The sequence below is a fragment of the Pleurodeles waltl genome, chromosome 4_1 (assembly GCF_031143425.1).
Source record: "Pleurodeles waltl isolate 20211129_DDA chromosome 4_1, aPleWal1.hap1.20221129, whole genome shotgun sequence".
Taxonomy (NCBI): Eukaryota; Metazoa; Chordata; class Amphibia; order Caudata; family Salamandridae; genus Pleurodeles; species Pleurodeles waltl.
The window spans coordinates 599,291,045-599,304,326 of record NC_090442.1 but is presented as its reverse complement, the minus strand read 5'-3'; the positions used below and the strand labels follow the sequence as shown (position 1 = coordinate 599,304,326).

At 42.7% G+C, this 13,282-nt stretch overlaps 1 protein-coding gene across 1 annotated transcript in view; it reads left to right on the top strand.

The window, feature by feature from the left end:
• LOC138287955 (putative tetratricopeptide repeat protein 41) overlaps positions 1-13,282 on the top strand; it is a 574,376-nt gene that overhangs the window by 316,007 nt on the left and 245,087 nt on the right. Inside the window, exon 10 of the mRNA XM_069228994.1 lies at positions 1,977-2,175. Within this exon, the coding sequence (XP_069085095.1) occupies positions 1,977-2,175 (199 nt within the window). The remainder of the gene's footprint in view (positions 1-1,976; positions 2,176-13,282) is intronic.

The following is a 13,282-nucleotide window of genomic DNA, read 5'->3' as shown; positions in this document are numbered from 1 at the left end:
ACGGGAATGCAGGAATAAGTAACAGTTTGCGTTGGTATGACCTGTGATGCGTGGCACTTGGCAGGGCTGCATGTAATTTAGAGGGCCTAGCCATTTTGAAGATAGGAGCCCTACACATCTTCCTATCCTTGGATTGGCTGTCAGCAAAAGCAGTGACAAGGTCATGTGCTTGCACACACTGCGACAGCCTGTGCTACCTACAGCATAACTACCGGTCTACACTCTCAATTTTGCAAAGTCACATGTAGATAGATCACTTTACAGGCCCGACTCAATTGAAAAAGCAGTACTTTTGAAAACGGAACCAGAAAGGAAGTGCCTGCAGTAGCCAGAGTGGAGTTGGTAGAATAGGGATTGCAAGAACACAGAGTGAAGTATGTGATAAACGTGCATTAGAAGGCCTCTAGCCAAGTAGAGCGGAGAATGGATTGAGAGTGGATGGGAGTGGTGTGTGTGTATATATGTGACTGTTTGTTTAAATGTTGTGTCCCTATTTGAAAGACATTGTCTCACCCTTGAAGTCAGTCCTGGTGTCATGTATATGGTCCCCCCAAAATAAAGGTGTTAGCTCTGGCATGACAATGAATCCTACCGATATAATGTTGGCACCAACATAATGATTAGAAGTAGCTCTTCTTATAAACAAAACGGAGCGCCCTCGCCTAGACATTGGTATTTTTAAACTATCATTTGTAATTGGATTTAGGAAAAGTGGCACCCTGCACATTCTCTCATTATTTCCTGTCTCTTTTGTGTTAATCCTCAGTGCTCTAACAGCCCACATGTTGCAATCAGAACTAAGTAATGTAGCTGTTGGTAACACGTGTCGGTGGTTTGGACAAGCACGTCACCAGCAGAAGGCAGCAGGCTGCTACAAGAGAAGAAAAAATGTCTCCTAACAATGTAAATACTAGTGACCCATTATATAAACAATAGAAGCTAGGCATCTATTTATACGAATCTTATTGAACAGTTTGTCCTTCCCAGAAAGAGGAAAATATTTTGGCTTTCTTTAGAAGAGATTGTGACATGGGTTTAGATGGATGATTTTGAAAGTTCCAAAGAAGGGTTAAGCTTTTCGGTGCTTTTTTCACTTTCTCTTAATAGTATTCCTCTATTTACTCTGGACATATTTGGGACTGTACCCTATTGTGCCCTCATTTTCTGGTTGCCAAGGGTCACATGGTAACCTTTGGATTCCTTGTGCTCAACCCTTAGATCTGGTGTGCTGCTCTTGATTTAAGAAACACATAGGCATTTCTCGAAGTTTCAGACCCTTGACTGGCATGGAGCCTGGCTTTCTGTATTCCCTTTGTCCTGGTTCCAACATCATAAATGCAGGCATGTCTGCTAAAAGAGGCTGTCTTTTTGGCTGTGTGACAAATGTGGAAAGGCATCATGTTTGCAGAGGTGTTAGAAAAGGAGAATGGTTGTGGCATCATCATGTCCATGATAGGGGAGGAGAAGCTGTGCTTAATTTGAGCACCGGCCCTTATTTTGGAGGGCCAGGCACTGGTTTTCAGCATCAGGCATTTACTGTGAGCAAAAGACATATATGGGAAAAATGGAGGAAGAGAAAGACAGAAAAGTGTCACAATGGAAGAAAGCAGAAAGCTGCAAGAGTGAGCTGAAGGAGCAGGGAGTGGCTGTAAATGGAATAAAGAGGCCCAAGATGGCTTTCGGATTAAGCTGCTTCAGTATTCTGTGCTCGCCCATTTAATTGCAGCAGCCGCGTGTTTCAGAGGAGAGCTTTAGGCACCAGCATGTTTTTATTTATAAATTGACCAATTGACCAAGGGGGAGAAGAAACCATTAAGACTTTGCTATGCAAAGGTAATGCTGGGTTTTACATTGGTGAGCCCTCTTTGTTACTTAGTAAGTTAGACGTTGTGTTCTTGTACAACTAAAAAGTGCTGATTTTGTATACTGCTTTTTCACTCAAATTACAAGGTGTTCTCTGTCTTCATTCATTGTAGGTGTCATTACCCCTGTCAAGGAAAGTAGTACCATTTCGTTTCGGAATCCTACAAACCAGAGAAAGACAATTCTTCACCAGTTTCTAGTGAAGTATTTCCAGAAACAGCCAATGTCTAGGAGAGTCTTTCATGAGTTAGCCTGGCACTTAAAGATGAGTGGCAACTGGAGCGATCTGCATGGCTTTCTTTCATATCCCAGGTAAGCACTGTGCATTTTTATGGGAACTGTAGTTATGACTGAAATAGCAATAATTCACTTACTCATCATGCACTGCTTATGATCTCACTTTTTACATCACTCATGGTATGTCCTATAATGTCATTGATAACATCACTGATGACATCTGAAATGACATTTATGACAACAGTGTGCATGGCATGAGCACAAGGTATAGCTACTTCATATGATTATAACTGGTGAATTTCAGTGGTTTTTAGAGTTTAAAATGTTACGTTTGACCTAACTATAACATCAGTTTAACTTTTTAGCACAAACTTAACCATAGTGCCTCACAGAGCAGCACAACCATAGAACATGACAAAAAAAAATAGATATGGGAAATTAAAATGTACATTTTTGAAAAATGAATGTGCACTGCGTGTGGTGTTTAGTTTGCTAACTGGCATTTCGCTGTCTACACTGCAGGGTCTAATTTAGCAGCGCTACAGTTGAAGGTGGCAAAATACCCTTGGGCAGCGAGGGGATTACAACAGGTGTATGTGGGGTGGGGTGGGTACCCTGTTTAAAAAAACAACAATCATCGTGGGATAAACGCCTGCCTCAAGAGTGTGTCAGTGTTTTTGCCTATGAGGAAATGACTGCAAATCTATGTAAAATTGTCCAAAGGGGGAGCAGTTGTTTTTGAACACATTTTTACTTATCACTCCATCAGTTACTAACAAAATGGCATCGTAGCCAAAACATTCAATTTTTAAAACTAAGGGACAGATGTTCAAAACCATTTTGACTTCACACACCCTGCAATTCGAAAATCACAGGGTTTGTCAATGCTAAATGGCTTTTAACGCTGTGATATGTACTTACACAATGTGCCGTTGTCGCAGTTTGTGTCGAGCGTTTGCAGCATGTTGTTTTGTATATCAGCCCTGAGTTCTGAAAAAGATTGATTTAATGTTTTGCACTTTAAGAATCTTGGGGATGTCCAAAATAGAGTAGCCTTACTAATTTAGCTTCGGGACACTTTGATTCCTTAACCCTCTCTCAAAGATGTTGGGGGAACCATAATTAATTTCTTTATAATTAGACAGGTTTGAAATGATAGCATTGCTTCGAATTGAAGACAGTGGAATGCACTGACAATTGAGGCCAATGTGACCCAACCTTCAAAGTCAGGGGAAGCACATTCTGACTTAGTGGCCTACATATGGGAGTTTTTAAGTGCTTCACACCAGATGGAACCAAATAATCCGACAGTACTTATGAGGTGAATTGGATGCTGTTATCTGTGGAATTACATCGTGGTCTGCCTCCTTAACAAAACATCTCATAAAAAAACACAGGGCTGCATCAGCAGTAGGTCCTCAAAGAAACTTACCTTAGATCCATTGAGTCAAATGGTCAACCAGTGTTAACATATACCTTCACTTCATAGACAGGATGTGGAAAGGTCCAAAAAAACCAAAGCTCTATTTCCATGTTTGAGTTCCACTAACACTGCACCTAAGATGGCCTTTATCAGCCGTTTCTATGATTTTATGTGTTACTGATGAAGAGGTTACTAGTCTCTCACCTCAAACGTTAAACCATCTACTGTATTTCTGACAGTTCAGCAGCAAATTTCCAACAGGCCTGCAGGGCCGGTTCAAGGCTTTTTTGCTTTAGCTTCCCGTTAGACGTCAAATCAAGTACTTTCTGAAGACTATCATTGTGAGCAAATTCTCTTTTCCATTCATTAATGCTCTCACAAACTACGGAGTTGACCTCACGGCTTACAATGACATACTGCGCAATGTTATCAACAACCTCATCTAAGTCACTGACAGTGCGAAACCTCGGCAGGCAGTCAGCCTGCACAATGCGCTGTCCTGGAACATACTGATTCTGACATTGTTTTCCAAGAGTTGGGTGGCCAACCTAGACAATCTTGCAGTGGTTTACTTCATCTTGAAACCAGACACAGTATCTACTAACGGTGTATAATGTGATTTAATCACGAATTGTCGCTCCTTAACTTCGAAATTGGTTTTTCCACCCTTCACGCTGAAGCCAATATCTCTTGCTCATTATCTATATCATTATCTGTGCTCAAAAGGCCCTAATATGTGGAAGGGAAAACCAATATTGTACTGTTGTGACCTTCGACCTATGAAAGTTCTGCATCCAACCCATATGAACTAGCATCCATTGTTACGTCACTGACACTCCTTTCTGTGAAGGATTACAGTGCAAGAATCAGATCATTATTTTGATTTTAGCAAAACAAAAACAAAAAAAGCAATAGCGCACTCCTCTTTCCGTACAAAACCAGTATTTTCTTTCTAGCTACAGTCTAAAACGTTCAGTCAAGTTTGCAAACCCTTTTAGGAGCTCCGAGTAGAACTCACACATGCCAAGAAAGTATCCGAGTTGCTCTGAATCAGTGGGAATGCAAGCACTGACAAAACTGTTCTCTAATTCTGGTTTGGGGTTTATGCCATTACTGATTAACAAATAACTGCAGAATCCCTGAACACACACTTATCACTACGTAAAGTCACAGATCTTCTCTGTAAAGTTTCCAAGACGCATTCAACGGTCACATCATGCGGAAGTAAACTTTCACAAAAAATCAGTATATCATTTTGGGATGCTACCGCTTTAGGGATCCCCACAACATGTCACATCTAACTCTTTGAAGGGCTGAAGCAGTAGAGACTAAATTTAAATGAGTAAAGAGGGTGTGCCTCAGATTTATTGCTCGCTGTTGGTGCACTCCCCCACAACACTGGATGCCCTGAGAAGGAGGTGAAAGGGCTGGGTTGGGGAGTTAGATTAAGCTGACCAAACAGACGCTTGTATGGCGCTCCGCATAGTGGCAATGTCCGCTAGGCTTCACTTGGTGCAGTTCAAGTACCTGCACAAGGCAGGTATATATGTCACCTATGTGCCTGTGGTGGGCGGGCTTTCGCAACTCACTTGCTTGTTATCATGTTGTTTGGAGTTGCCCTGTCATACAAGCATATTACCCAAGTCAAAAAGGAAGATCATCCTAGAGTAATTCTGAAGTCATCTGATGACTTCAGCTGAGCTATTCCTGTAATTATCTGGGGAAGTCATCCGAAACCATCCTGAAGTATGTGTATAGGGCGAAATATTTAAATGAGATGACTGTAGAGTCATCACAAGAACTACTCTAGGATGAGTTCCTGATGACTTAATTTGAAAGTGTGTGATGATTGTTTACAATTCCAGGAGTACCAGCTGACAACTTGAGGATTAGTGCAGATTACTACAAAGTGATTCCAGGACAATTGGAGGATGACTGTGGATTACTACAAGATGATTCCAGGACAATTTTAGGATTAGTGCAGATTACTACAAATTATTCCAGGACAATTTGAGGATTAGTGCAGATTGCTACAAAATGATGCCAGGACAATTTGAGGATTAGTGCAGATCAATACAAAATGACTTCAGGACAATTTGAGAATGAGTGTGGATTACCTTATGCCAACTTCAGGATGAGTGAACTCTGCTCCTTGATGATTATATGAAAACGTTGAGATAAGCTCAGAATATTTCAGGATGACTATAACAAATTCAGGATAAGTGCTGATTACTTCAAGATGATTCTACGACAACCTGAAGAAGCCTGCGGATTGCTTTAGGATGATTGTATGACAACTTCAGAATAAGCCTCGAATAATCAGAGATGAAACTGTGATAGCTTCAGTATGAGTGAGGATTACTACTTGATGATGTAAAAAAAACAAAAAACTTCAAGATAGATCTGAACTTTTACTATGTGGTTCCAAACCTTTTGCTGGAGATTGTCCCTGGAGATTGTTCATGATGGCAGCCATTTCATCTCCTCAACCAGAGGTCTTCGAGGCGCACCACCACCATTGCCACCCCCTCCGTTTAGCAGAACCATGTTTAACCTTTGATCTATGTCCTACGAGGAGAAGTCACCAATATTTGCCAGTTGCCTATTCTACATCCCAGGTGAAGCATAGTGTTGAGGGCAAAGTCAACGGAGGGAAAACTCAAATGGTGGAACAATTAAAAGATGATAAATGGCATGCATGGATGAAGGTCTAATAGGAGGTGAGTGTTTTGTTTATGAGGAGCCATAAGAAGATGTGTGCCAAGCAATAATACATGGCAAGATGTGAACAGTTGAGGGCAAGGGGGCTGAGTGTCTGCAGATGCTCGCCTGACGGAACATGTGAGTGGCAAAGTGTTTGCAGATTATTGCTGGGAGTGGGGGAAGCTGTGAGAGCCTGAGTCACTCTGGGTCAAATATTGACGATGATCAAATTTGGGAGAAAATGGTTATGCATCCATTATTGAACAGTTGAGGGAAAAGTGCTGAGTGGGTTGTCCAACTTCAGCAGGATAGTGACTGAGGGCAGAGGAAGATGTGAGTGATTGTCTTTAGGATAGTTGATGTGGTAGGCTATGGGTGGCTGACTGTTTACAAGCAAAACAGCCTTAGGAAGGAAAGCTGTGCATGAGGACTTGCTAGATGAGAGATGCTGTAAATGGCTGTACAATTAACAGCACTGAAGCTGTAAATATGTAGCTTTATGTATGAGAGAATATGCAGATAAGAAGACCTGTGAATGGGATAAGTGACACATTACCTATAGGAGAAGTAGTGTGTTTGTGGCTAAGGGAGTACACTGGAACATTATGGATACTATGAATGACAGAATATCCTTAGGTGAGCGTTTGAGTGCAAGAGAAGCTATAAGCAAATGGCTGCTTGTAGGCAGGTGACTGGGACACAGGAAGCTCCACTTGTGGCAAAGTGTCAGTTGGTTGAGCAGTTTATGGCAAATGGTTCAGTAAGTGAACAATTTAGGCTGAGGGAAGCTTTAAGGGTCCTGTTATAGATGGTGGAAACTGTGAGCAGATGAACTGTTGCAAGGGAGATAAGCAGCAAGAAGGTGGGTTACTGATGTCAGGAGAAACTATTTGAAAGCCTCTACGGAGGTGATAAGAGATCAGGTGACTACATGCTAGTAACTCATTCTGGCCCTGTTGTTTGCTTGGATGGGAAACAAGAGCTTGTGTTTACCGAGGGATGGAAACCCGAAACCTGTTTTGTGTGCCAAGCTATGACAGGGCCTGTATTGTACCTCAGAGGTGGGAGCCCAGCACCCATATTTCAAGGGCAGGAATCCAGTGATCGTCTCTCAGGAGCAGGAGATTTGAGGCCAGGGCATGTGTTGTGTACCAGTGGGTGTGCTGGGAAAGAGCTCAGGGCCAGAGTTCTGTGTCTGATGTGGGAGTACAGGGCCTGTATGTGTACTGCAGTAGAAGTCTAGGGACTGTTTTATTTGCCAGACGGTGTAAGTTCAGGGCCTTTGTTGTGTGCTTGAGTGTGAATCCAGGGCCTGTGTTATGGACCAGGGTGTGAGTTCAGGACCCGTGTTGGGTGCTGGGTGTGAGTCCAAGGCCTGTGGTTGAATAATGGGGTAGGAGTTTAGGGCCTCCATGTAGGGATTGAAGTCTAAAACCTCCATGCATACAGAAAGGCAGGAGTCCACAGCCTGTGCTGTGTTGGGTGTATGCGAATTGCCTGTGATGAGTATTAGGGTTGGAGTCCAGTTCATGATTGTTGGGATGAGTCCAGGCCCTGAACTGCGGAGTTCGGAGTCCAGGGCCTGTAAGTCAGGGTGGGAATCCTGTGCCCTTCAGTCAGAGGAAGAGCATTTAAATCCAGGACCTGTGTTAACTGCTGGAGTGAGAGCCAAGGGCATGTGTTGTCTGCTGGAATGGTAGTGTATCAGCAGCAGTGTATCAAGGAAAGGATGCTGAAGTCCAGGGCAGGCGTGGTCTGCTCTGGAGTATGAGGGATGGGGTTGGGAAGGAAATGGGGCAGTCAACGGCCTGCATTGTCTGATGAGGGGTCGGAGTCCAGGATCTGTGCAGTGTGCTGAGGGATAAGACTTCAGGACTTGTGTATGCGAGGAGTGTGACTACAGAGACTGTGATGCGTCTATGGCATGGAAGAACAAAGCAGACTGCTTCTACTCTACACATAGTTTCTACTCAATACATAATTAGGAAAACATCTCAGGTTTTACCGGGGGATGCAGCTGTAAGGTTGGCATCTATTCATGTAATAATTTGCATATCCTTGTCATTCTTGAAGATATCTCTGCCAGTTATTTTGCTGTCAGGGACAGGTTTCACCATTACCAGCAAAAAAATATGCCAACAGGTCTCAACATTACCAGGCCAAGACTTAAATATGCCAATATGGGTAGAAGTTAATAGTATTTAAAGCTCAGCCGTTTCCACTGTATTTGGTAGTTCTCTTCTGGGCCTAGAATACTGCTTAAAGTGTCCAGGCTTGGCTACCTGTGGCTGGGGTTATCATGAACAATTCAAGTAAATGTTGCTCATGATCACACCTCTGACTTTGTTGTAGTAGGAAAGCAGGTAGTCCTTTATCAGTACAGCTGCCTGCTGCCATTTCTCCTGTCACTGTCAGAAGTGGTATCACCTGAGCTGACTTGTGGCATGGCATAGCTTATCACGTGATTATGCTCCGCCTACATACCAACATTTTAAGAGGAAAGAGTGAGAAAGTGAAAATCTCTCACCTGAATTGGGTCTGTTGCCACTTATGATCTAGTCCCATTTAAGGCACCTTTGTAAATAATGTTTTTTTGCTGGTTGGAAAGTGTTGCTTCCTATTAAAAAAAGCATTGGCAAGGCCAATAGGCCTCCCCTATGCGAGAACTATTGATTTTAGCAATGTGCTGTAGCCTTTATATACACACTAGTGTGGCTGCTGTTGAGCATGACTAAATGTTTGTGGCGTGGGATGGGGTAGATTGGAAAGGGGTAAATTAGAGTGGGGGTATTGGGCAGATCAAAGTATTAGATAGGAGTGAAGTAAGTTGACTTGCAGTAGCTTTGGGTGGAGTAGGGTAGATTAGAGTGGGGTGGAAAGGGTTAGATTCAGGAAGAGTGGAGTGAGGTGGAGTGGGGAAGATTGGAGTGGGGTGGACTGGATGGGATACATTGGAATCGGGTAGTTTGGTGTGGAGTAGGGTAGGGTAAATTGGAGTGGGGTCGATTGGGTTAGATTGGATGCAGTGGAGCAGATTTGGGTAGCATGTGGTAGAGTGAAGTAAAGTGGTGTGCGGTAGATTGGGTTGGGTGAAATGGAGTGTGGTAAATTGGGGTGGAGTTGGATAGATTGGAGTCGAGACTGGAGTGGAATGGAAGACTGAGGAAAGAGTAGTGTCGTGGTGTAGATTAGGGTGGAGAGGGGTAGACTGGGTGGATTAGGGTAGATTGGAGTGGGGTACACTGAAGAGGAATGAGTGGAGCAGGTTGGATTGGAGCAGAGTGGAGTGGGATATACTGCGATGGAGTGGGGTAATTCTGGGAAGACTGGAGTGAGGTGGAGTGGGGTAAATTGGAGCGGAGTAGATTAGGGTGGATTGGAGTGGGGTAGAGTGGAGTGGGGTAGATTGTAGTGGAGAGGGTTAGATTGTAGTGGAGTAGATTAGGGTGAAGTAGGGTAGATTGAAGTGGGGCAGATTGGACGGGTAGACTGGAGCAGGGTAGTCTGGGGTAGAGTAGGATAGTTTTGGGTAGGGTAAATTGGAGTGGGATGATTGGGTTGGATTGGATAGAGTGGGGTAGATATGGGTAGCATGTGGTGGAGTGTGATAGATTGGAATGGAGTGTGGTAAATTCGGATTGAATGGAGTTGGTAGATTGGGAGTATTACGGTAGGGTAGGTTGGAGTGGGGTAGACTGAGTTAGGGTGGGATAGATTTGAGTTTGGCAGATTGGGTTAGGGTAGTTTGGGGTGGAGTGGGATAGGGTAAATTGGAGAGGGGTGGATTAGGGTAGAGTGGGTTAGATCGGACTGGAGTGGGGTAGATTTGGGTAGCATGGGGTAGAGTGAAGAAAAGAGAAGTGGGGTAGACTGGAATGAAGTGTGGTAGAGTGGGGTGGGGTAGATTAGTTGGATTGGAGTGAAGTGGAGAGGGGTAGTTTTGGACAGAGTAGAGTGTAGTAGGTGGTGTTGTCTGGTACACTTTGACCTATAAACGACTGGCAGTGGGCACAAAGCAGGGAATATCTGGTAACATGACAGGTTCAGCAGTCTCCTTAGGCCCAGAATAACAACCTTAACCCACTCGTCAACTCGTTGCCATGTGTTAGCAGAAATGCATACACTTAAAGTATATCACAGATTTTCCCTTTATTTTCTACTCTGTGATTGCCATGAAAATGCCCTTAAGTTTTGCAACTGAAGTGGATATGTTGATGTAAGATTTTAATAAAGTGTCTACAGCAATGTTACAGATGCTTTGTGTTACTCTATGCTATTACTGACATATTGTAATCCTACATCTGTCTGTAGCATGTCTTGGTTTTCAGTACTGAAAATCTGGTAAGTATAGGTAAGGGAATCATTGTGCTGGCTAATGGATAGCTAGTTTGCCACATAGCCCTTTTTTTACTGGCAGGACCATTATTTTGGAGACGTAGGACTACAACATGTCAGTACTAACGTATTACAAAAATTAGGAAGATAACCTACATTTAGTATTTTCCCTTCATCAGTACATACTTTAAACTGTATCATAAGAAGAAATCACTTAAATACGTGTTGTAGAGCTACCTTAATGCCCTCTCTGATAATAAAAGTAAACAAAGGCAGAAAAAGCAGTATTAAAAACGAATTCAGACACTTTTATAAAAAGTTTTATTTCTTTATCATGTTCGAGGCTTCGCAGGATCTTAAAACATGAACAAAGGGCCAGTATTTGTCTCTAGAAAAGTGGCAACCTTATGAGTAGGTGTCAGCAAATCTGGATTGGGGTGCCTCAAGCTAGTTAGTGACGTAATGCTGGCTGGGGAGGTGCATGTGTAATAGGTCAGCAAGTCCTGCCTTTTTGACAAGGACAGTTTGCATTCTGGGACTTGTAGTATGCACCTAGAAATCCCAATATGCAAAGTACTGTTGTATAAAAACCTGGACTGGCTATGCTGATGGGGGGAAAAAGCCCAGAGCAGCTGAAGGCGTCACACATGTGCCCACTTGTGCTAGCATGGACCTGCATACCTTTCACACTGGCCAAAGACAACCTCTTCCTCCCCTGTGCTGCGTGGCACCTCTGCCCTGAAGACCTCTCCGCTAGTCTCCCTCAGTCCCTCGGGGGGGCTTGCATCTGTCTGTCTCCTCGTCTCTCTCGGTCTGTTGTGGGCCTCCATGTTTCACGGAGCTCAGAATCTCTGTGTCACCAGGCACTGCAATGCTTCCCGTCTGCATGGTGAATCTGTTCATTCTCAATCTCAATTGAAGATTAAAGTTCATTCAGGGAAAGGAAGCCTGGGCTATACCAGCAGCCTCCTGAAGGAGGGGGGGGGGGGAGTGTTCCATTAATTGTAAACTTAGAATGGGGCACCAGCACACTCATAATGCTTAATTATTTGTGTTTTGCTTTCAATTTTGAAAGTACCATTGAAGTACAAACTGCTTTATGTTCTAAGAAACCTTTGTAATAATGTTCCTGTTTTTCCGTGTCTTTGGTTTAGCCCACAGTCCTGGCGCCAAAATCCTTATAGAAACAAATGCTTTGTTGTTGCTGGAAGGGAGGGGGAGGCGCGGGGAGTGTGTGGTGCTGGCTCCATGCTGGCAGAAAGCATTCACACTGCGCAGAGGTGTGAAAATCGAAACGGGAACGCCCCAGAAAAGAATTACTTGTTGTTTGCTGAGAATGAACTTAATCGTGTAGATGCTGCTCATTTATCAGGAAGGGCTGTGTTGCTTTATATTTTTGAGACTATTTCACACTCTATTTCCCAGACAATTTCCTAATTTTAAATATCTTTTGCGATATGCTGGGATCGCACTATAAGATGGCATGCTTATTCACCACAAATATGCTCATTTTGTTGTTTCAAATTCAAAGTGACCTGCACACACACACATTACCGCAGCAGGCACTGTCTTCGTAATCTCCTAGTCATTTATGTCAACAAGCTACATTTAGGTAGGAGACTAGTGATTTTTACAGCAAGTTATAGCACTATTTTAACTTTCTACTGCTTAAAACTATTTGACTTAAATTCTAGTTTAGGAGAAAATTCATGACATAATTATTGTTGGTAGATAACATTTAGAATGTGCACTACTTAATATTCATAATTTTAACTGCAAAATCTTTATATTTTCTGTAGTGCTGGGATCCCTTATGTTTCAATGTGTGTTATCATGTCTAAACAATGACAGGCGCAGAACATGCCGCACAGTTTTGCATCATTTGCCATTACATTATATATTTATCCTTGCTACATAGTGTGGTACTCCATAGACCATTTCAGTGGCACCTATAAAAAGCATCACTGTCCAAAGGTTCTCATTTAGCCACTTTGTGCAGTGGAAAATAAGAGTCATCGCCATGCTGAGATCCAAACCAGAAGCCTGCAGTTATTCAGTTCACTGCAGCAGGCAATCAGCCTACTGAGCTAGCCTAGAACAACTTGGTAAACACTTAGAGAATGGTTGGCACAATTTTCATTGACGTACGAAAAAACGGTCTTCTAAAAGAGCTACATCCTCACTTAAAATCGGGTGCTAACACAATTTGAAACCAAATTTGAAATCACAGGTTTCATTCAAAGTGTGCATACAAGCCAATAAATCTATTAACCTTACACATCGATCTCGGAAGCATATTTCATGCTTATTTGCTTCTAGTGTAAAACGTATATACCATCTAAATGGTTTTCAATTTGAAATAATCCACAAATAATTCTGAAACCATGCCACAGGTTAAAACTTTCTAACAAAAGTGAAAACAGAATGATAGTCATGGTCCTGAAGTAATTAGTAACGCATCCTTAAATCATCACGCAGCATTTCCATTTGTTAGTACTTAAGAAGTAATCTGATAGTCTGTTTTTAAAATAGCCTCAAATCCTCAAGAACCATCCCGTCTCGTGGTGTAATCAGATACTCATTTCAAATCATCAGCAATAATCCCATTTTGTGAAATCATCAGATACTCATTTTTGAGTCATCCTGAAACCATCAAGAACAACCCTAGCTTGCCAAGTAATCGGACAGTCATTTTCAAGGCATCCTCAAATCATCCAGCAC